At 43.0% G+C, this 22,521-nt stretch overlaps 5 protein-coding genes across 5 annotated transcripts; 3 read left to right on the top strand and 2 right to left on the bottom strand.

The window, feature by feature from the left end:
- Positions 1-244: 244 nt before the first annotated feature.
- LOC118504516 lies at positions 245-1,105 on the top strand. Its single transcript, XM_036039048.1, has 2 exons — positions 245-790; positions 897-1,105. The coding sequence occupies exons 1-2, from the start codon at positions 255-257 to the stop codon at positions 1,036-1,038; spliced, it is 678 nt and encodes a 225-aa protein (XP_035894941.1). The 5' UTR covers positions 245-254; the 3' UTR covers positions 1,039-1,105.
- Positions 1,106-1,984: 879 nt separating this feature from the next.
- On the top strand, positions 1,985-2,943 carry LOC118504514. The gene is made up of 4 exons (XM_036039046.1): positions 1,985-2,195; positions 2,264-2,415; positions 2,484-2,591; positions 2,696-2,943. The coding sequence occupies exons 1-4, from the start codon at positions 2,040-2,042 to the stop codon at positions 2,904-2,906; spliced, it is 627 nt and encodes a 208-aa protein (XP_035894939.1). The 5' UTR covers positions 1,985-2,039; the 3' UTR covers positions 2,907-2,943.
- A 1,842-nt stretch (positions 2,944-4,785) lies between these two features.
- On the bottom strand, positions 4,786-8,730 carry LOC118504513. The gene is made up of 5 exons (XM_036039045.1): positions 8,181-8,730; positions 6,553-6,997; positions 5,869-6,051; positions 5,657-5,770; positions 4,786-5,553 (listed from the first exon to the last, which is right to left on the bottom strand). The coding sequence occupies exons 1-5, from the start codon at positions 8,491-8,493 to the stop codon at positions 5,418-5,420; spliced, it is 1,191 nt and encodes a 396-aa protein (XP_035894938.1). The 5' UTR covers positions 8,494-8,730; the 3' UTR covers positions 4,786-5,417.
- Positions 8,731-18,020: 9,290 nt separating this feature from the next.
- LOC118504512 lies at positions 18,021-19,774 on the top strand. Its single transcript, XM_036039044.1, has 3 exons — positions 18,021-18,721; positions 18,805-19,463; positions 19,525-19,774. The coding sequence occupies exons 1-3, from the start codon at positions 18,578-18,580 to the stop codon at positions 19,772-19,774; spliced, it is 1,053 nt and encodes a 350-aa protein (XP_035894937.1). The 5' UTR covers positions 18,021-18,577.
- Positions 19,775-19,848: 74 nt separating this feature from the next.
- On the bottom strand, positions 19,849-21,159 carry LOC118504511. Its single transcript, XM_036039043.1, has 3 exons — positions 20,710-21,159; positions 20,396-20,599; positions 19,849-20,328 (listed from the first exon to the last, which is right to left on the bottom strand). Exons 2-3 carry the CDS (start codon positions 20,597-20,599, stop codon positions 19,849-19,851), a joined length of 684 nt encoding a protein of 227 aa, XP_035894936.1. The 5' UTR covers positions 20,710-21,159.
- Positions 21,160-22,521: the final 1,362 nt, after the last annotated feature.

Here is a 22,521-nt window from a genome sequence, read left to right as displayed (position 1 = left end):
TTGCAACTTGCAAAACAAAACACCTAAAATTTGACTCTCAACCCAACCTTTAGCTCGAAGCAAGACAAACGAAAGCCATGTTTGTTTGGTGATGTTAAAGGAAAAGATAAATATCGTCCAAACTTCTCACAGACAGTGGCATCTTTCGTCGACAATTCCCACATCCCATCGTTATTGTGTCGAAGACGTTCGTTCGGGCAAGAATTATCGATCGATCAGAAACATTCCCAAACACACACACAAACACACTCAGCATGCATCTCAACAGCCGTGCCCATTCCACCGTTTATGCAGTGTTCGTTTGTTTGCTGGTCGCGCTCGTTAGTTGTTCCGTTCGGGCGTCCCGGTGCACCGGCCCGAGCAACGAGACTGCCCCATTTGAAGTGCATCATAACCGCGATCGACGGTACGTGCTCAGCTTCCCGGTTAACGGCGGTGTGGCGAAAGTGATTTTCGGTTTCGTCGCACCCGTCCGCTTTCATCACATGCTGAAGCGCAGCCTGAACCTGGGCATTAACCTGCAGGCCAACTATCGCATCCTGCCGACCATTATCTTCCCGCATCCGGAGTCGGTGTGGCAGAATCGGTACAGCGAAGAAACGTACATCGATACGGGCCGCCGGCAGCTGTACGAGCTGGTGGAGAGCTTTCTCGGAAGGAAAGCGGGCGCACGGAGCAGCCCACGGAGTGAAAGGGCACGTGCCTGTCTGTTGCGTACGATATGCGAGGTGGCCGACTCACCGCTGACCCACAACGGGATGGTCGGCGAAATATTGGATGTTGTTTTCACGTAAGCACCTGGGCCGGCCTGCTTGAGGTTGAGCGGGGTCGTGTTAACCGTGGAAACCAAATTGGGCTCACCTGTTTCCGAAACGCTGTATTTTGTCTCCTTTCAGACCGGGTGATACCGATGACCTGCCGTATGAGTATAAAATGGCCCGAAAGTATGGTGCTAACGGGGTAAACTGTGGCCGCCTGTACCACGAGTGTCCGTTTGGGCATGGCATTTTGGACGCTATTACGGCGATGCACTGGTGATGGGTTGACTATGCGCTAATGGAGATTTGATTGTAAGGTGCAAGGTGTGAGAAGGAACAAAATGAGACTTTTTTCAAGATTTAAAATAAAACAATTTGAAATAAAAACAAAATCTATCAATATAGAACGTTATTTTTTGCTAGTTATTATCTCTAATTTGGTATTCGAACCTCAAATAAATAGCTCTAGAAAAATTTCTGCAAACTAGCAAGCAAAGAATTGTATTTCAGAAAAATATATTTGAACAGTGCTTAAAAATTTAAGAAATAAAAACTAGTTGAAGTCTTCGAGTCTTGTGTACCGTTAAAAAATATTTTTGTTTTTCTATTAAATTTATAAATTGTTCTTCAAGTCTTTGTGTCTTTGAGAACATAATAAAACACGCGAAGGAAACCAAATCACATCATAGTTATATTAAGACATTACGATTCGGTGACGTGAAAAATAATTTTATTTATGGAAATTAAATATAATTTTATGAAATTATGAAAATAACTTCTGAAAATCGCTAGAAAAGGTTTTCAAATTCCGCGAACACCTGGATTTAATTTAAAATCAAGAAAATGTATTACACGTTAGATTATTGAGACATCGACTATTGTGTCGTTTTTTTTTCAGAAGAAGAATGTCCCCGCAGGAAAACCAAAAAGAATTCAACACTTTCCACAACACTTACAACCAGAACCGTTTCTGGACCCGATTCCGATCACGATATCGATCACGACGGTCCGTTGACACACATTTTCTAATACGTTAACCACGCAGGCAAACAGATGGACGTAAGCGAAAGCTAGAATAGTGTCTGGCACTGTAAGGCATCACGGCGTGGAAGGAAAAGTTGATCGAGGTCGATCGATCAAGACGTTTGACAAATGCTTAACATCTTCACTAGTTTGGTGGAAACATCTTGCGCGTGATCAAACCATGCCCCGGTAGACATTGCGATCGGGTGTCTGCGTTTATTGACCAGTGAGAAAAGCACACTGAAAGCAGTGGAGAGAATGGATTCCTTTCGGTGGTTTTCCCTGGTGACGCTGGTGACATTAGTGTTGTTTGGTGCGTTTGCTGATTGCAATGATAGCTTCTACTCGAACTCTACTCAAACGCTTGCCCGACGGAAAAGGAATCTTATTTTTCATCCCATTTCCAGAGGATTTGTAAGTAATGGTGGTTATGGTCAAAACCGACCTTGAAATGTGTAGTACAAGTTCGTTTTGGTTTCTAGTTCCGTGTGAACATTAAGGACGCTATTGCAGACAACACCACGATCTGGGCACACGGTATCGGGTTCCGTATGAACATTGAGTTCTACAATCCACCGGGGCTAAAGATTACGCGTCGAGATGTGCATCAATCGCTGGAGAGCATGATCATGGCGTAAGATCGCAGAGCCTAGAGCAGAGAGAAAATAAGCTCCTCACGACTATTTAAACTCTTTATTGCAGCCATGGATTCGATGGCCGAGCATGCATCCTGCGCACGTTTTGCGAAGTGTCAAAGGTTATGACTCCGAAGAGCGGTATTTTGTTCAAGCTGTTCAAGCTTATCTTCCGGTAAGTGATGAGTGAAGGTGGAACGAGTGTGCCGTACATCGCGGACAGTCTTACATGCCCTTTCCCACCGTCTCGTTCGTTTTTCATTCCACTTCCGTACACAGATCGAATGCGTCCGGCTCTGATGACAGTTCGCTCGGTTCTTCAAACAGTTTACCGGAGGGTGACGATGAGTACTTCCCGTACCTGACAGCGAATGATTGCAAGGAGCTCGATCGCCACTGTCCCGTTTCGCAGCTCGATATGGATAAGATGGCACGGGCACCAGCTGTATCGGAAGAGGTCACCGAAGAAAGTCGTGCGGGATACTATTGAGAAGTACAGCATCGAAGGGCATCATTAAGGAATGAAAAATCGATACATAATTCGTTGATTTAACTTTAAGAAATAATACTTGATCATAAGCATCATTAAGATTATTAAGGAATAAAATGACTGTATTAAACTTTGGAGCTGAATATTATTTGGTGAATTTGACTACCAGATAATGATCCTCCATAATGATCCTTCACTATAGTTTTACTTCGTAGTTACAGCAATATGAACAATTCAGCACCGCGCTTCCACACTCCTAATCGTATCATTATTATACTTTTCTACTAACATGGCCAGGTTGTCAATCCGTTTCGAGGAAACTCTGACCATGGCTGCATAGATTTGACTCCAGTTGACGCAGCTAAAGAGCTCGAAGCGCACCTTTACGCCTCATGCTGAAAGGGTCGTCGATTCCTCAACCATCGCTTCCTTATGGCTTTGGTCATCGTCTGAGGACATATTGGCTTTAGCTTCCAGTTCATATCCAAAGAGGATCGAGTTTGCACAACTGCAGCGCGTCCAAGCGGACTACAACGGACGATGCGCGTTACTGGGTCTTGAGTCGCTGAAACAACGGTGCTGTAACGCGCGGAGATTATCTATCGCTCAAACTTTACGCTCCGGCGGGATCAATCCGTGCTAGACCGTTTCTTGACGTAGAGGATCACCGTAGTCGTTTTGGCTCCTCTGATCCGTTCGTAATTATGTTTCACGAATTTAACGAGGTGTGCAATCACCAAGAACCAGCAATGTACCGTACCGCGTTCGTGAATAGTATTCGTTTAGTGCCACCGATTTCACATTAATTTGAGCTCTTTGTTTTCTGTTATGATGTTTGCCTTTTTTATGTAAACCACGCTTCAAAGGCCCATTCAATTTGAATAAATAAATGTCAAATATTAAGAGAAGAAGAACAATAAAGTCATCGTCAGGATATCTTCTCCCTGAAATAGCTCTAATAAATGCTTTTAGTTAAATTTATGTGGGCGGTTAAATTTAGGTGGTAGAGGCGACAGTGGCGTAGGCCTTCATACGACAGCACCGGGTTTAAATCCCATCCGGATCCCATCAAATCCCATCCGGACCGACCGACTAACTATCCAACTACGTGGTATCTTTAAGTCTAGTAGACCAGAACACCGACCGACTTCAAAATTCAATGACTGCGTCTGTAAAAATCCATACATTTTCAGAAACCGCAACGCTTGACGAAGGAGCGCTTACCATTGCCTAAGATAGAAATGGCAAGCATGACCTGAGAGTTCGGTTAGGTCATGAAGAAAGAGATACCTATAATTGAGTAATTTAAGTTTTTGAAACCAACGGCTCGCCTCTTCAAAAAATTCTTCTTCTTCTTTCTTGGCACTACAACCTCGAGAGGACTCGGCCTGCCATTATTGGCTTGTGACTTGATTTTGTCCGTAACAAAGTAGTCAGCTTAGCGTACGAGGAGGCGGTCAGGATGGGATTTGAACCCCGGTCATGCTATGTAAAGACCGCCGCCGTTTTCGCCTCAGCCGGTCCGGTCGCCCAACACTATATGTTATCTATAAATCTTCTTGCTTGGCACTACAACTTCAAAAGGTGTATTCCGTGAGTTGATTTAACCCGTAGCTGGATAGTTAGTCCTGCGTTCGGAGAGGCAGTCCGAATGGGATTTGAAACTCGGCTTGTAGATTGCCTCCACTCTATCGCCTCTGTCACCTTACCAGAGTAAGCCAGAAATAGAAGGCATGATCTACGAGGTCGTTAAGCCAAGAAGAAGACATTTTTGTTGTGATATACAGATTAAAGTAGTCGAACACATATTGAATATTTAGATAAAAAGTTTCTCATACACAAAAGACAACGCCAAAAACCTTACTAAATATCCATTTTATCTATTTACAGTGTGAAACGGTGACGGACGTGTGACAACATTTTGTTTCTTAGTCTTATGAGAAGAGAGCACGATAGTATAGAGCGGATTGATCGATTCTTCTGATGATTATATCGTTGCTTCTATACGGTGCTCCCACCGTTGTTCCTACGCTATGGTCATTTTATTTTGCATTATACTGATCTTCCTATCGTCACCTTTACTAACTACATGCCTTTTAAGCTACTTTCGCCCAAGGACTAACTATCTACGGGTTGAATTTTATATATGACATGTATATTTACTGCACTTCATCCTAGCGAGCACATAAATTGTCGTTTTAACCTTCATTTTGGTTTAGTTTATCTCTAACGAATCGTGCACGTGCTCCAACGGTTCTTAACCCAACTCTGAACGATTTTCGAATTTTGGTGCACCATTGAACAAACACAGTACAGTCAATTACGATGATTTAGTGCATTCCGCAACCATCGAGCAATTAAAAAGAGAAATAAACATTTCCAGTAATATTGATCATCTGACTCTAGCTTTTGCAGCTCTACTCAGCGTCCGAATGGTGAAACGAATCATCCCGAAACACTTAAAGGTTTAACCATGCTTGTTTGACCAGCAATCCCGCCGGCCCGTGGTTACTAGAACACGAAATTCGATGACCAAAAGCTATCCTCACAGTACGAATAGGTTTCCGAGCAGTTTCCGGTGTGAGCGTGTGCTTCGTCGTAGATGCGATGCTTATGGTGCGTTGGCGTTTCGTGCGTTGACGGAAGGCTGGTTGAGAGTATGAAGAGTCCAATATTTGGAATGTAAAGCAGTGAGTACTTAATCGTTGAAGAACGAAAGAAAAGGGGATTCAAGTTCGACGAACAATTACCTGAATATCGCTCTAAGAATTTCCTTTAAAAATGTGTCCGGTTCACTGTCGTTGCTGCGCTGTCCGCTCTCACACAGTGCCCGCAGCACGCAGTGATGTCCATGCTTTCCCTTCCTGTGAATAAATAAGTGGTTTTATTTACAGTGGTTTATTTACATCTATTTACGAAGTACAGCTTCGTTTTAGATGTCAATTGAAAGGAAACAACTTACGCCGTTAGGAACTTTTCTATTCGCTCGTACAGGGCATGACGCGTCACACGATGCTGATTGAGAAAGTGGCGATCAAGCGGCGCAGTTTCTTCGCGAATGCTGCGCTTTCCAAACACTGGATAGAAGCGCTTTTTCCCTATCGGATAGTTCGGTGGGTGACGTCGGATCCATCCTTGAAGATACCTTCCAAACGAGATGAGTGTTAGATTACACATAAATACATTTGAAACTTCAAACCACGCTCTAAAGCCTCATAAAATCGATAATATCTCTCGATAAAGACAGAATGAAGAGATAACCAGCGTAATGAATATTATTTTACGAAACAATACACTGCCCTTCCGATATCACCTTACGCGCATGCATTCAATTATTTGATTCATTTCAACAATCGCTCGCTCGCTCGCGGTCTGCAAACCACCGCCAGGGGAATAATTAAAAACGCGAAAGCCTATCGTGGGTGGGTTTGGTGGGCACTATTCATGAGCACATTTCATTCGATACTGCTTCGATACACACGCACACACTAAGGCTCGCTTCCAACCATCAAAACATGTCCAGGGCATAACCACAATTTTATCATGTATTGTCTGTTGCGAGATTAATTCGATTCATGTTACCACTGTTGTTGCAGGCTGCCTCGGTGGGATTTTGATGCAACCGGTGGTGATGGACCACACTCACCTGTTAACGATGCTGCCGAAATCATTACGCGCCGGATCGGCGTACGGTGGTTGGGGAAACCGATTCGAGCCGATGTACTGATTCCACTGGGGAAGACGTTGACCGTATCGATCAAACTTATCGTACCGTCGATCGGGTGCGGTGTAGTAATTGATGCGGTTAGCCGGACTCCCACCGACGCCCGGTTGCCGTTGGGCTGGTGTTTGGTTGTAATAGTCGAAAATGTTTTTCCTTGCCGGTGTGACGGAGTTTTTGCTGTCGACCAGGACGGTGTCGTTGGCGTTTTGATCCACCTTGGGAAAGATGTACCCGTCGGCCGCATTCTCCTGCAACATCTGCTCGATCTGGTTGATGGTGATGCTGGGCAGCTCGTAGGCAAGCGCAACCGTAATGCCGATGGTGAAAAGCCGCTCGACACCGATCATGGGAATGGTTTGATCGTATACTGAGTGGATGGAAAACGTGAGATGCATTTAATGTTTAGAAAAGTGACATTGAAACTTGCTCCAGGCACAATTATTGATTACAAGAACTCTGAAGCGAATTCCCAAAGAACTCGACCTTGCATATAGTATCATTTATTTGATCGACGATGATTCCAAGATATTCTGTTCACTACCCTGAAATGAAACTCCATTTCCGTAGAGTTCCGTCGAGAACGAAACTCAGCACTTATCAGTATCAAAGTGCTTATATACAGTGTCTCAAACGAGAAACCGGACAACCTAAAATCGAACAACTACTTTGAGGACGAATTTCTTAGCCTACGGCTGAGCAATTATCATCCATTGCTCTCATCTTGAAAGATCAGGGTTGTCCGCTGGCCAAGGCGACAACGGTGTAGGTCTTTCCACTGCAGGACTGGAGTTCAAATCCCATCCGGACTGGACTATCAACTATGTGAGTATATTAAGTCCAGTAATTAAGAAATGGCAGGCATGATCTAAGAAGTCGTTAGGCCAAGAAGACAGAGAGAGAGAGAGAGAGAATTTGGAAAGAAAGACGGATTTCCTTTCGGTTTGCAAAAAATGGACTTTCTGCATTATTGTGTCCATTTTGACCATTTGGCAACCGATTTTCAATTACTTTTTTTGTCAATGGTTAATGAAAGGGTCTATAAAAAAGAGCGAAAAGAGATGAAAATCGTCCTCAAAATCCAACAATTGTTCGATTGCTTTAAGGTGTACCGATTTCCGTTTGAATCACTGTATGTAAACAACAGCTGCAATCCATCAAAATCACCTCCAAATACTCGCCTCTTAATCTATCATACCGTCGAATTGAAGCGTTTGAGTTTGATGATTCATCACTCTTACTTCAATGATTTGTTTCTTAGTACTGTCTCAATTAGATTGGAATCACTAAGCATCTTTAACTTCACCTCAGTGTTGTCTTGAGACTGTGAAGCTTGAATTTTGAATTGATTTGAAGGAAATCTACAAAGGTTTTTTATCGTTTTCACTCAACCAAAAAATAATCCAAAAATCTCATTCTACAAAACGTCACTTGATAGAGTCACTCAGGAAAAAGTTGCCGAACAAAAGATGAAAAATGTTGTGCCATCATCAATTCATCACATCAAACTTCTCGCATTATCAGCGCACTACCACCCCAACAACACCACTTACCCACTTGAAAGGAACTACCCTCCGGGAACGTCAGGAACCGTCTCTTTCTCGACAGAATCCTTTGCGGCACGGAAGTCCCTCCGCTCGTGTCATGCTCCTGTTGCACGATAGCATCCTGCGCATAAACATGCGAGCATTTTAAACACAGCAACGCACCCAGACACCAGAGCACGAACACTGCGGGCAGATTAGTTTGGTGCCAGCAATACCATTTCTTACAATTCGCTGTGAGAAACATTTTGCTCTGCGATGCAAAGGTTGTACTTAATATTGGTTTCCGTTCGCTAGTCACACTGTTTGCTCGCCGGCTCATAATCACATCATCATCCCGCAGGAATAATGTGACGCGAGAATACACTTTAACCGGTCCGCTTTGATGTGTCTCGGTAGAAATGCTTCCAGTTGCATATAACTGTATGCGACACACGTGTAACGCTTGCTAGAATGGAGCACTCATTTCCGAAACGCGTCACAATGTTAAAGTTGAACAGGCACAGAAATTAACCGTCTTGACGTTGCACCAGCACGCACTGTTGGGAGCATCCACCGGGAAACGTTTCGCACCATCTAACGCGATCATCCTTCTGGGACGGTCGGCGAACCGTGAGCTCGGTCAGCTTCACCATCTTCCCGATTTAGCTTCGACTTCTGGGATCTCCAGCAAAAAGCAGACAGCACCCAGGCAAACTCACCCAAGAACAACAAGAAACCCCCCTCGGTGCGGTAAACGTAACGGTGTATGCAAAAGAAGGTCGCATTCATTAGTAATGGTATGTTACTTTTAGAAGAAAAGCTACCCTCAATTTGGGACGGACGCAGTCCATATGGAACTGTTCCCTGCTGTCGATGGGCTGGACGCCGAACGAAACGAAACCAAATCTGGAGCCTGGCCTAGTGGCCCCGATTTTTCGTCACATTAGTGCACCGGACACGATCTCCCTGGTCGATTGCATTATTTACGACGCAAGCTGGTGCCGGTGGTAGGAAATTCATAAATTTCTTCCCAATCATCCGGCGAGATTCGAGACACCGACACCGTCCAAGCCATTCCGAGGTCCACAATTCCCAGCGCACCATCAAAACAATCCCCGAACGGAAGGTTCGCCACCACGCAATCTTTTGGCTACAACGTGCTGGAATCGGGCTGTTTCCAACCACCCGGACACAACGCTGGGCCCCCCTCAGGTTGTCACTTCTTTTGCGCAACTTAACTCAATTAGGGCAAGCCTCAACTTTGGGGACTTTGCGTTTCTGGGCTCGGGATAAAAGTTTTTCCCGTTTTTCGTTGCCGTTGCTGCTACTTTTCCTACACTTTCAGCATGTTTTCTCGCTTTCGCTTGTTTTCCGTTTTGCCCGTGCTGTTCCGATTCTGCGAAACAACCGTCCCCACTTGGGGCGGGCGCTTTCGCTTTGTGTATGCGCTGTGGCTTTGATGTGGGAATCGGATGGACGAAACGATTTTTGGTGGTGAATGATTCTGGGTAGTAGCCGTTCTCTAGGGGCAAAGCGTTTCATGTTTTTGCTCTCGCTTTTTTTTTCTTCCGTCGGTTGCTTGCTGCTGTCACACGCACGCAACGCATGGCCACCGAGGCTGGTAAATTGGGTTGGACAGTGGGTGGGTGGAACGGACACGGGGCAGCCCGAGAAAACGAAGGCTGGTTTTTGCCTACGCACCGACCGAGAGCGAATATCCGTTGCGTGCCCACCGTCAGCGCTGTGGTGGTGGTGGTGGTGTTTTTCTTCTTTTGGCCAATGTTCGGAGGAGTAATTTCGACAAAGCTAAGAAAGATTTAACCTCCCGTGCTGCGACAGATTCCTTCGGGCAAACCAAAATCCCCAAAATTGATTCCCGAACGTACGACGAACGTACACGGCATAAGCTTACTGCAAAAAACAAAACTCATCGACGAATGTTTGATTCCAAAATTTGCCTTGTACGTATCAAACGTACCGCAAAACCACCCGAGCGACCGAGAAATGGTAAATGATGTGGTAGGCTTTTGTCATTGCATCGGGAAAGAGGGCAAAAAAAGAGAACCAAACAACAGCAACAATCGAAACACACACCGAGAAAAGTCCCTTTTGAATGCTTAATTGATTGAAAAACGCAAGTCCGTCTTCTGTTTGATGAGTTGTGTGTGAGTGAGTTTTTTTTTTGTATTCCGCTCCCTCTCTGGGTTTCTCGCTTTTGCACGATAAAGTGCACACGCGAACCGAAATGTTAATTGGATCCGTCCCTCCGGTCCCGTGCGCGAAGGCACAATCACTTCCACCGACAGCTGTTAAAATAAATCGACATTTTACCTAATGGAAAATGGAAATAATCCAATGATGTGTCCACTGCCACGCGACCCGGCACAGCATGTGTTTGATTCGCTTGATTCACCGATTGGGTGGTGAAAGGTGTTGGTTTTACTAATGAAATTGACATATTTCTAATGTGGCGAACAGCAGGACCTTAATTGAGGGCAGTCTCTGGGACGGCGAATGTGCAGCATGTGTCGGGGTTGGGATTGAAGGACGGATTGTTGGAGAAAGGGCAATAAATTGGAAATAAATTTATGCTCAACGGTAAATAACATAATGAACGTAGACCTTGTTTCTGGGGATTTAATTAACCATATAGCAGATAAAACTTTATGCAAAACGTGCAGATTAATTAGACCACAAAAATCAAGCAATTACACAGAAATATGCTACAAGCAGTTTATTTTAGTTATTTACTTCTGGAAAGACCATGCAACTTACAAGTGAAGGATCCCTATGATATTTCCAACTCTGTCTCATGAAAACCAATGCCATCTTTTACTTAAAATGTCATTATCATTATTCTCTTGCATTTTATTAACTACACTGAGTTAAGACATCGTAGCCGAGTTAAGCTGATCTCGCATCGAAGACGACATCGCAGCATGGGCTAAAAGACGACAACGCAGAACGGCATCGAGCATCGAGAATCTGCAACGCAGCAGAATGCACCGAGCAAAGCGATGACGACGAAGACGCCGAGCAACGCGACACTGGCCACGCGCAGACAGCTCCAGAAAAGGACACCGCTGCACGTGGAGAGCCAACGTGGCCAAACCGTGGGAACCATCGTGGGTTCCCGACAGTAGGGCACAAGCTGGGCGATGATAAATCAGTTGTAATTAGGAGTTCGAAACGATAAGTCGAGTTGTAAAATTATCTCTAGGTTTAATAAAATTTTTTTTATGACCAAACGGTTATAAGAAAGTTTAACTGGCGCCCGAATAGGGACCTTTGGTGAGGAAAACCCAAGTGTTGTGAAGTGCAGTAACCGCGTTAGTGCTTGAGTTACGCCGACATAGACATTCGGAAGTCTATCCCGATCGCCTGTGAAAAGTGAAAACAAACTGATGTGCAGTGAACTTTAGTGACTGCGTTAGTGCTAGTGTCACAAGTGCATAGTGCAGAAGTTATCGAACACTTTAGGCAGCCGTGCGAGTTGGTACCAGAGTAGCCGATAGTTGCCAGCAACAGTCTATCGGAGGAAAAGGATTCTGCCGCCGCACCGAGAAGGAAGACATCACCAAAGGATTCCAAAACCAGCCCCGTCAGAGGAGGTGAAGAAAATCAGCCCCGTCAGAGGAGGTGAAGAAAGCCAGCCCCGTCAGAGGAGGTGAAGAAAACCAGCCCCGTCAGAGGAGGTGAAGGAAACAGCCCCGTAAGTGGAGGTGAACAATGCAACTGTTAATGTAAGTAATAATATTAAACATATTCACATCCGATAAAAGTGAGTGACAAAATCCGTGAAAATCGTGTGTCGGTATACGTGTCGATTAGTGTAATTCGAAATTTTGAAGTGAAATTCGTGAAAAAGTTAGGAGATTAGCCAAACTGGAGGAATTAGTCCAATCACTACGACAATTCTCAGTTTCAATAAAAGAGAAAGATAACGAAGGAAAAAAGAGTAATTACGAAATGGAGGCATTGATCAACAGAATCGCAGCCCTAGAGGCACGATTAGAAGAGAACAATATAACGGACGATTATAGAGATCCTCCACTATTTTTCGTAAAAAAGGACGGCAGCGCCATAAACCCGGAGACTTTCGAGAAGATCCCAGGTTTGGTGAAAGACCTTCCCGTTTTTTGTGGAGATCCAAGCGAACTCAACAGCTGGATCAGCGACGTTGATGGATTGATCAGGTTATACGAAACTACTCCTGGTCATACAGAAGAACAGCAAAATAAATACCATATGGTATGCAAGTTTGTTCGACGAAAGATTAGAGGAGAAGCTAACGATGCGTTAGTCGCATCGAACGTAGGGATCAACTGGAATAACATAAGGAGAACGCTTATCACATACTATGGAGAGAAACGCGACTTGGAGACGCTCGATTTCCAACTAATGAGCGCACACCAAAAGAGTCGATCTTTAGAGACGTACTACGATGAAATAAATAGACTGCTTTCGCTAATTGCGAATCAGATAAAAACGGATAGCAGATTTGCCCACCCAGAAGCCTCAAAAGCAATGATAGAGACGTACAATAAAAAGGCAATAGATGCGTTTATCAGAGGTCTAGATGGAGACGTATACAAATTCATAAGAAACTACGAACCGACTTCTCTAGCAGCAGCATACAGCTACTGCATAACATTCCAGAATTTGGAATGTAGAAAATTACTAACAAGACCAAGACAGGTAAACACACCCCCATCAGCACCAAGGAACCTAATACCACTCCCAACTCCCCATCCACCACCACGAGTATTTCAAAACCACCAAAGACCGTTTATGACAAACAACACAAGACCACATTTTGGAATCAACCAGCCATTCCAGAATCATGCAAGAAATTTCCAGCGTCCAGCTTTTTATCAACCAAATCAGACACGACCAATATTTCAACGATCAAATTTTAACCGACCCAATTTCATGCAACATACGAACCAATTCCGCGGACCAGAACCGATGGAAGTTGACCATTCAATTAGGTCACAACAAATTAATTACGCGAATAGGCCCAATTCATCCAATGTAAGGCCTATGAAAAGACAACGAGCTTTCAACATAGAAACATTTCCGCAAGAAGGAAATCCATATGAAGACGAAACTGAAAGTCAGGCGTCATATGAACGATACATGAGAAATGTAGAGAAACAGGAGAAAACAAACAACACTTCATGTACAGCAGAACTAAATTTTTTAGAATGAAGTCTGCTTTGCCCTATTTTATATATCATGGTAAAGCAGGACAACAGATAAAAATTTTAATTGACACAGGATCCAATAAGAATTTCATAAACCCAAAACATGCGAAAATCTCACATGACGTAACGAAACCCTTTATCGTATCATCAGTAGGAGGAGACTTGCTTGTCACGAAATATTCACAAGCTAAAATATTTGCCCCTTATTCCGATGTAAATGTAAAATTTTATCATCTACAAGGACTGAAAACTTTCGATGCCATTATTGGTTACGATACCATCAAAGAAATGGGAGCATTCATAGATGCCAAAAGAGATTACTTTATTATAAAAGATAAAATAATACCTCTCTTACTATACCCGTTACAGGAAATTAACAGGATCGAAATAAGAGATCAACATCTTAACAACCAAGAAAAAGGAAAATTACATTCATTCCTTAACAAGTTTCAAGATTTATTTCAGCCACCTGACGAGAAATTACCATTTACAACAAAGGTTGAAGCAACCATATCTACGGATGACACCGAACCAGTTTACTGTAAGTCATACCCATACCCCTTGTCTCTCAAACATGAAGTGGAGACACAGATAAAAAAATTACTAAACAATGGTATAATTCGACCATCCCGCTCACCATATAACTCACCTGTTTGGATTGTACCCAAAAAGGCTGATGCATCTAACGAAAAAAAGTATCGACTTGTGATCGATTATAGGAAACTAAACCTAAAAACTAAGAGTGATAGATATCCTATTCCAGACACGTCAACAGTTCTTTCGAATTTAGGAAACAATAAGTATTATACCACACTTGATTTAGCATCAGGTTTTCATCAAATTCGTTTGACAGAAAAAGATATCGAAAAAACCGCTTTTTCAATTAACAATGGGAAATATGAATTTTTACGACTACCTTTCGGTCTAAAGAATGCACCTTCTATATTTCAGAGGGTCATGGATGATGTTCTAAGGGAACATATCGGAAAAATCTGTCATGTCTACATCGACGATATAATAGTCTTTGGAAAGACATTTGATGAACATTTGAAAAATTTGGAAATTGTTTTGAACACATTACGCGAAGCCAATTTTAAAATACAACCAGACAAATCAGAATTTTTAAGAACTGAAGTTGAATTCTTAGGATTCATTGTCTCAGAACATGGTCTGAAACCAAATGAGAAAAAAATTCAAAGCATACAAAAATATCCCGAACCTAAAACTATCCGAGAGCTTAGAGCATTTCTAGGACTCTCCGGCTACTATAGAAGATTTGTTAAAAATTATGCTGCTCTAGCAAAACCTCTAACAAAACTCTTAAGAGGAGAGGATGGCCAAGGCCACTGTAAAATTACAAAAAATCAATCAAAAAATTTTCCGATTAAATTTGACGAAGACGCCACTCGCGCATTTAAAACTCTCAAGGAAATTTTATCATCCGAAGACGTTTTAGCGTACCCCGATTTTGATCATGGTTTTATATTAACCACAGACGCGTCCGACAAAGCAATCGGAGGTGTTTTATCACAAAAAATCAATGGTATTGAAAAACCAATAACGTTCATATCCAGAACATTATCGAAAACGGAAGAAAACTATGCTACCAACGAGAAGGAAATGCTTGCTATAGTTTGGGCTTTACATTCCTTGCGCAATTACATATATGGTGCAAAAATAACAATACTAACAGATCACCAACCTTTAACATATGCAATGTCGCCAAAAAATAACAATGCGAAACTAAAACGATGGAAAGCGTTCATCGAGGAACATAATTATGAGTTACGCTACAAACCTGGAAAAACTAACGTTGTAGCGGATGCGCTATCAAGAATCCAAATTAATTCTCTAACACCAACACAACATTCCGCTGATGATGATAGCAGTGAATATATACTGTCTACTGAAGCCCCCATTAACGCTTTTCATAACCAACTAATATTTAAAACAACTAACAATTCGTCCTATGAAATGATGACGCCGTTTCCAAAATTTAAAAGGCATATTTTTTGTGAACCAGAATTTACTAACCAATATTTAACAGACAAACTAAAAAGATTCCTCAATCCTAACATTATTAACGGTATACTAACCGATGAAGTAACTATGGGTCTTATTCAAGAAGTGTATAAAAATTTATTCAATCCGAAAACAATGCGATGTAGATTTTCTCAAATACAAGTTGAAGATTTAACAAATGAAGAAAAACAACTAGACGAAATTAAAAACATTCATAATTTTGCACATAGAAATTCGAAAGAGAATTCATTACAATGCATTAAAAGATTTTATTTCCCAACGATGAGAAAAGTAATAGAGTCATTTGTAAAAAATTGCGAAATTTGCAAAATGGAAAAGTATGATAGGAAACCACAACAATTTATACCAATAAAGACTCCAATCCCCAGATATCCAGGTGAAATTGTTCACATTGACATATTTGCGTATAACTCAAACTTGCTGTACCTTTCATCAGTAGATAAATTTTCCAAATATCTCAAAGTAAGATTCATCAAATCAAAATCTATTGCAGATATAAAAGAAGTAATGCAAGAACTTTTATATGATTGGAATTTACCAAAACATATCGTAATTGATAACGAATGCACATTTGTTTCAAATGTCATAGAGCAAATGATTAAAAATCTAGGTATATCTATTTTTAAAACTCCCGTAAATCGTTCAGAAACAAACGGTCAAATCGAAAGATGCCATTCAACAATTCGTGAGATAGGCAGGTGTATCAAGGCACTAAACCCAGAAATCACAGATAAAAATTTAGTGCAACAGGCTGTATACAAATACAACAACACCATTCATTCGTTTACGAAAGAGACCCCCAAAAACGTATATATCGGAGAACAATCGGAAGAAATGTCGTTTAGAGACAGAGCGTTATTAAGAGAAAAACTTGATAAAAAAATTATAAAACTATTCGAAGAGAAAAATGAAAAGATGAAAGATAAGAAATATAAAGACTATGAACCAAATCAATATGCGTACGAAAAGAGGAAAACAAATAATAAACGAGATAGTCGTTTCAATATGTACAATCCTTATCGCTATTTCATCGATAGAATCGAGTAAAATTAAGATACATAATGTAACAAATGATCCATTAGCCATAATACCGATAGGGAAAGCTAAAGTACAAATTGGGTACATTAGAACAATTCATCCAATAGATTTAGCCGATATCAACGAAACAATAGAGAAAACATTGCTAGATAGTCCAAATGGAATTTTTACTGAACCTATCGACAATTTAATTAGAATAAAAGCTAGCATGCTACAGGACACTTTGGCGAAAATCAAACCATTTGTGAAAAGGCAAAAACGATGGGACACGATAGGTAAAGTTTGGAAATGGATCGCCGGAACTCCTGACGCCGACGACCTACATGTCATTAACTCCACAATGAACTCCCTGATAGCAGAAAGCAACAAACAAATAATAATCAACCAAGGTTTCAACGACAGGCTGAAACAAATAACTGATGTCGCTAACCAAGTCGTAAATATCGAGAACGAACGCTATGAGTCATACCAAGTAGAAAATCGAAAACTTATTCTACTTCCCAACATAAATATGTTACAAGAAAAATTGGATGTCATAGAAGACGCTATACTGTTAGCTAAACACGGGATTCCGAGCAGTAAGCTACTATCCCTTGAGGATCTGACCTCAATAGAACAGTTCCTTGAAAAGAATAACATTAAATACAACACACCGGAAGAATTGCTAAGGCAATCAACTGCCCAAGTTGCAGTAAATGAAACTCATATACTATACATGCTAAAGTTCCCCAAACTATCTCCAAAAATCTACGAATACGACTATATCGATTCGATAATACAACACGATGCTAATGGAGAAATTTATTCAAACAATGAAGTCACCATTCCTGGTAAACCATTTAAGTCAACAACAGGAATTAACATTGACAAAGGCGAAATCAAACATAGACCGCCTCTTCAACTGATACAAAACCTCACAATAGAACACAGAGAAAAGCTAAAAAGTATCAACCTACAAAACGACTCCTTGAGATGGAAATTTAACATATTTGGAGGAACATTTGCGTTAATATGCATATGCGCATGTATAATATTTCTATTCTTCCAATTCAAGAGAACTACAGTAAAAATAGACATGACTCAAGCGAAACAACTCGAAACCTTTGTCAGCCGACCTATCTCGTTCCACGCAGCAGCGAGACTTTGAGGGCAAAGTCACTTAAGAGGGGAGGAGTTAAGACATCGTAGCCGAGTTAAGCTGATCTCGCATCGAAGACGACATCGCAGCATGGGCTAAAAGACGACAACGCAGAACGGCATCGAGCATCGAGAATCTGCAACGCAGCAGAATGCACCGAGCAAAGCGATGACGACGAAGACGCCGAGCAACGCGACACTGGCCACGCGCAGACAGCTCCAGAAAAGGACACCGCTGCACGTGGAGAGCCAACGTGGCCAAACCGTGGGAACCATCGTGGGTTCCCGACAGTAGGGCACAAGCTGGGCGATGATAAATCAGTTGTAATTAGGAGTTCGAAACGATAAGTCGAGTTGTAAAATTATCTCTAGGTTTAATAAAATTTTTTTTATGACCAAACGGTTATAAGAAAGTTTAACTACTGATTTAAGACTGCTTAAGTACAATTGTTTTATTCCTTAATAAGGATGGAATCTGTCAGCTTAGTTACTTAGGACTCTACTGCAGTTAGTTTGATTATACGACAAACAATACCTTAGTCGGTTACCATTAGTAACAATACCATTAGCAACCAAAATCGGTTGCAGATCGTTCTACGCCATTTAAAGCCAGGAAACTATTCACATAAATCTTCTTTTGTACTCTTATTTTCTCACACACCATCATCGATCACCAATTCCAGCATCAGAAGTGGCACACTTCTAACACTCAAAACATCAAATTTAGAACAGACTTAAAAGCGCATTAACAACAAACTTTATGGACCATTTCGCCTAACACCCAGTTAGCACCAGGTTGTTAATGTGCCCGTCCGCACGACAGCAGACCATGCACGGAACTGACCCGAACTGTCACGTTCCGACGAAAGATTGTATTTGAAGGTGCAAGATTGGGATTGGGTCACTCATCAGCTGGTCGGTATCTAGTGACGTTGCTGACCGCGATTCAGATGATTTTATTGATTTCCGTCTAAAATATTGCTGTGCACTGCTGTGATAATGGAATTGAAGATAGTTTTTCTTGTGCTAGCCTCCCTTAGTGGTGTACTCTCATCTTCCTACAACCAATCGGAGGATTCAGAGGTAAAACGGCTCTCACGAAAGAAACGGTTTTTGCTGTTTCCACCAGGCGCAAACATTTTGGTATGTGATAACGAAGGTCTTTTGTCACAATTGCTATTGAATTATAGTTTTCTACTGGAATTAATCGCCTATCTGTTCTCTAGCTAACGTCCTCTTTCGGTAAAGGATTGGTATTCCGAGGTCCTGCCGGCTATGTGGCAATTGGTGAGCTCGATCTATACTATCCACTGCCCGACTACAAGTACCATGCGAGTGCACTCAAGCTGGGCAAGATAGCGATGTATCCACCGGAACCGAAAAAGCCCAAACCTCCACCACCACCAACCACTAAGGCTCCCGAGAAAGAGGATCATCATCACCATGACGGGGGAGAGCTAACACCGGAGGAAGTTAAAACATATCTCAAAGATCATCCGGGAACGTATGTACCGCCGGGCTGGGGTAAAGATCGGGCCGATTGGAACACAAACAACCAGCAGTACCAATCAGGCTATTGGGCGCAAGATCGCATGCAGAATCCGTACGGCTACCAATATCCATCGAACACATTGAACCATTATTTGGGTGGCTATAAAGACGGATCGTCTAGTTACTTCGGATGGAGCGAACGTCCTTACGATATCTACCGGAGATCACTGCTCAAGCAGACGTTCGACGATGAAGACACAGAAGAACACGAACGCAGCAAGTGGCTCAGTGGAGAGTCGTTCAACATTAGCCATCACAGTAGCTGGGAAGACTTCCATCACTATCGGGACCGGCGAGCACTGTTCAGTCATTTGGAGGATAGTATTGGCTCAATGTAGGTAGCGAGCTGTCATACAGTATTCAAATGGTAGTAAAACCTCTTCCTCTGATTACAGCACCGGCTTTCACATGAAGGAGTGCATTCTGAGAAGCATTTGCGAGGCTAAGAACATGCTGCCTCCTCCAGGACGTTCGATGGCGATGGACATCTTCCGTGTTTTGTTTAGTGTTCCACTAAATGAAGCGTTAACCGACGACTACAGCAATGCGATGCGCGAAGAAAGCCTCGACTGTAGGGCACGGTACGGAAATGGATGTCCAATGAGTCTACTCGACCTGATTCTTTTCGGAAAGTTTGAAACATAAGTGTGTGCATTTTATAAGAAATAAATTTACTTTATTATATTCGACGATGGAAGTATCAACGCCAAAAAACCTTATCACATAAATCCGTACGGTGTAGAATATTTGCCAAGCGCTAGCTCCAGTAACGAGAACTGACAGTTACCGTACAGCGATTGGCACGGTGCCATGTTTCTGCCCTTCCGGTGGGCCTCATCGTACAGCCTGTGGTCGGCATGCTCGAACGAAAGCACCTTCTGCTTCGGATAGCTAAACAATGTCCGCAGCATTTCTGCCACCATGTTGCGCCCCTTGCCACCGAAGTACTGGGAGCTTTCGCAGAGCGCCCTCAGTATACAGTCCCGTCCAGTGTACCCCATACTGTCCATGATCACCTCCAGCTTCTGGTAGAGATCACGCCGAAAGCGCCGCTGTACCATCGGCTTCGGTTCGGTCATCTCTTTCTGGAAGCTAACCGTTTGATTTGGCAAGTTGTACGCAATGCCCCAGTTGAGTGCCCAGCTGACGAACTGATAGTTTGGATTGCCGTACAAACCGATCGTCATGCAAACAGCCACCTGTGGAATGTGATTTCCGTAACGAATTAGGGTCAGCCGACTAGGATGTGTTGAATGTAATACGTACGGAAAAGCTGGAACCTTCCGGAAACACGATAAATCGCTTCCTTCTCGAAAGCACCTTCCCATGTTCTGTGTCCCGCCACTGGTCGACCGGTTGCTGCTGCCGCTGATCTATCGCGCTGGTTCTATTAAAGTCATCAGATGTGATGAGTGTCGTCCGACCGACGGTCACCATCATAAAAATGCCAACCAACTGCTCCAACCGCATCTGTTACGGCGAAAGTAAACGCACAACAGCGCCGGTGTAGTCGGTAATCGTAAGACACAACTCGCCCCGGCCGGGACAAATGGGCACATTTACCATGCAAATATTATTACCCTCTTCGCACTGATCGGCCACCGGATAGTTGCGGGCCGCCGTGTGTACGATGATATAATTCACACGACCGCAAACAACCGAAACTCTGGCCCAACACAAAACCGAGAAATCAACCAAGACGAACCGTGCTTCTCGAAGCGTAACTTTGATCCCTTGCGAACGCGCGAACGTCCTTACACGTCCCTGCACCGTAAAGACCACGACGACGACGGCGACGACGAACCGGGGCCACTTAGTGGGCTAATGAAATATTCAACAAAGACCCTGTCCGTTCTGGCAACGTCCAGCAGCGAGCGAGGAATATGCTTTGCCGTACCCGACTGTCCGACCAGCGGCAACAACCCGGCCACAACCAGCACGGTAAACGGATAGGCTAATCTAAAACAATTTTCCGGTTTTCTTCCCATGCTTTTTTGTCGTTTCTTGAGCGTGCGATTGCTCGTTAGAATGACTCGCTCGGTACAACGGAAACGGTCGCGCTTAAAGGTGCTAATTGTGGTTTATTTGTACACCTTCGATTGTTACCCGTCCAAAAACTCTCCCCAAGCATCACTCGACCAGCGGTGAGGAGAAAAGTGACAAACGGGTGCTATTCTATAACGGGGCTGTCCGGCGTTCTTTCTGGAGCAATTAACATGTCGCGTGTGGTGTAAAAAAGTATTGGGGCAACAGCTCAACATACAAAAAAAGCAACCATTCCACGCACCATTTTCCCCACAAACCTTGCTTGTTTGCGTTGTTTTGTAGTCGTTGCGTACAGTTCGCATTTTTGTTGTTGCTGCTGTTGTTTTTTTTCCAAACGGGGTGAATGGGTGTGAGCAGTTTCCTGAAACTATTACTCCTAATAGGGTGCGGGAGAATGGGTTGGGGGAGGGGATGAAAAATGTAAACCGTTTTGCACCTGAAATGGGGCAGATAAAAAGTTAGGGTGAACACGTTACCGAAACCAGTAGTAACGTACGTAATGGCGTTAATTTGTATGATGGTCATATTTCCGCCGATGAAATCTAATTCTGTGCAATCAAGATTCGCTCGTATGTGGAGAGAGTGGAATGGTTGAGGAAAGTGGACGAAATCTGTAACAATAAAATAATTAGAACCAATCAACTTCTGTTTCGGATGGTGTATTGAAAGTGATATTTAAATCTATTATTGCTTGCTTGGTGGAAGTGGTCGGAAAACTCTCTGTCCATAAAAAACGTTTTGTAACGGCGAGACAGCCCTGAAAAAAACTGCTTGTTGTGTGTGTTTTCGCAGGAAGATGGAGTGAATATTGATAACTTTGTCGTCGGAATTAAATCTTTCTTTGGTGTGATTTGTATTCGTTTCATGTCAACGTCACCATTGGGTTCTTCTTCTTCTTTCTTGCCACTACAACCTTGAGAGGTCACGGCCTGCCATTTCTGGCTTTTCTGTGACTTAATTTTACTCGTAGCAAAGTAGTCAGCCCTACGTACGGGGAGGCGATCTGGATGGAATTTGAGCCCCGGCCCTGCCGTGTGAAGACCGGCGCCGCTGTCACCTCGGCCACCGGACCGCCCCATAAACAAGATGTCGTCTCTTATAATTCACGGTTTAAAGCAACTTGCAACAATTTTGTACAATGATGTTGAATGAGCACTCCTTTAGATTTTCAAGCTGTGGATGGAATCTACGAGAATCAAAGGAGGAACCCAACAGCCTCGGCCTTCCACCCCGTGGCGTCAGTTTGGGTCTTTGAGGCCTCATTAGCCTCTTAATCAGTCACACACTCGTGTGCATGTTCAGTAGAAAAGGAACGCGTGTGCGAGCCAATCACACGTCAGATCATG

Source organism: Anopheles stephensi, chromosome 2 (genome assembly GCF_013141755.1).
Source record: "Anopheles stephensi strain Indian chromosome 2, UCI_ANSTEP_V1.0, whole genome shotgun sequence".
Taxonomy (NCBI): Eukaryota; Metazoa; Arthropoda; class Insecta; order Diptera; family Culicidae; genus Anopheles; species Anopheles stephensi.
Note: the sequence above shows the minus strand (reverse complement) of the source record. Positions and strands in the feature narration are given on the sequence as shown.

What these genes read in the sequence shown, in the direction of transcription:
- LOC118504512 (XM_036039044.1), top strand. Translation starts at nt 18,578, where the DNA reads ATGGAATTGAAGATAGTTTTTCTTGTGCTAGCCTCCCTTAGTGGTGTA. An exon ending in CACCAGGCGCAAACATTTTG is followed by an intron (nt 18,722 to 18,804) that starts GTATGTGATAAC and finishes TCTGTTCTCTAG; the next exon opens with CTAACGTCCTCTTTCGGTAA. An exon ending in GAGGATAGTATTGGCTCAAT is followed by an intron (nt 19,464 to 19,524) that starts GTAGGTAGCGAG and finishes CTCTGATTACAG; the next exon opens with CACCGGCTTTCACATGAAGG.
- LOC118504511 (XM_036039043.1), bottom strand. Translation starts at nt 20,599, where the DNA reads ATGCGGTTGGAGCAGTTGGTTGGCATTTTTATGATGGTGACCGTCGGT. An exon ending in CGGAAGGTTCCAGCTTTTCC is followed by an intron (nt 20,329 to 20,395) that starts GTACGTATTACA and finishes CACATTCCACAG; the next exon opens with GTGGCTGTTTGCATGACGAT.
- LOC118504516 (XM_036039048.1), top strand. Translation starts at nt 255, where the DNA reads ATGCATCTCAACAGCCGTGCCCATTCCACCGTTTATGCAGTGTTCGTT. An exon ending in ATATTGGATGTTGTTTTCAC is followed by an intron (nt 791 to 896) that starts GTAAGCACCTGG and finishes GTCTCCTTTCAG; the next exon opens with ACCGGGTGATACCGATGACC.
- LOC118504514 (XM_036039046.1), top strand. Translation starts at nt 2,040, where the DNA reads ATGGATTCCTTTCGGTGGTTTTCCCTGGTGACGCTGGTGACATTAGTG. An exon ending in CTGGAGAGCATGATCATGGC is followed by an intron (nt 2,416 to 2,483) that starts GTAAGATCGCAG and finishes TCTTTATTGCAG; the next exon opens with CCATGGATTCGATGGCCGAG. An exon ending in CTGTTCAAGCTTATCTTCCG is followed by an intron (nt 2,592 to 2,695) that starts GTAAGTGATGAG and finishes TTCCGTACACAG; the next exon opens with ATCGAATGCGTCCGGCTCTG.
- LOC118504513 (XM_036039045.1), bottom strand. Translation starts at nt 8,493, where the DNA reads ATGAGCCGGCGAGCAAACAGTGTGACTAGCGAACGGAAACCAATATTA. An exon ending in GGGTAGTTCCTTTCAAGTGG is followed by an intron (nt 6,998 to 8,180) that starts GTAAGTGGTGTT and finishes CCATCCACTCAG; the next exon opens with TATACGATCAAACCATTCCC. An exon ending in TTCGGCAGCATCGTTAACAG is followed by an intron (nt 6,052 to 6,552) that starts GTGAGTGTGGTC and finishes CTCGTTTGGAAG; the next exon opens with GTATCTTCAAGGATGGATCC.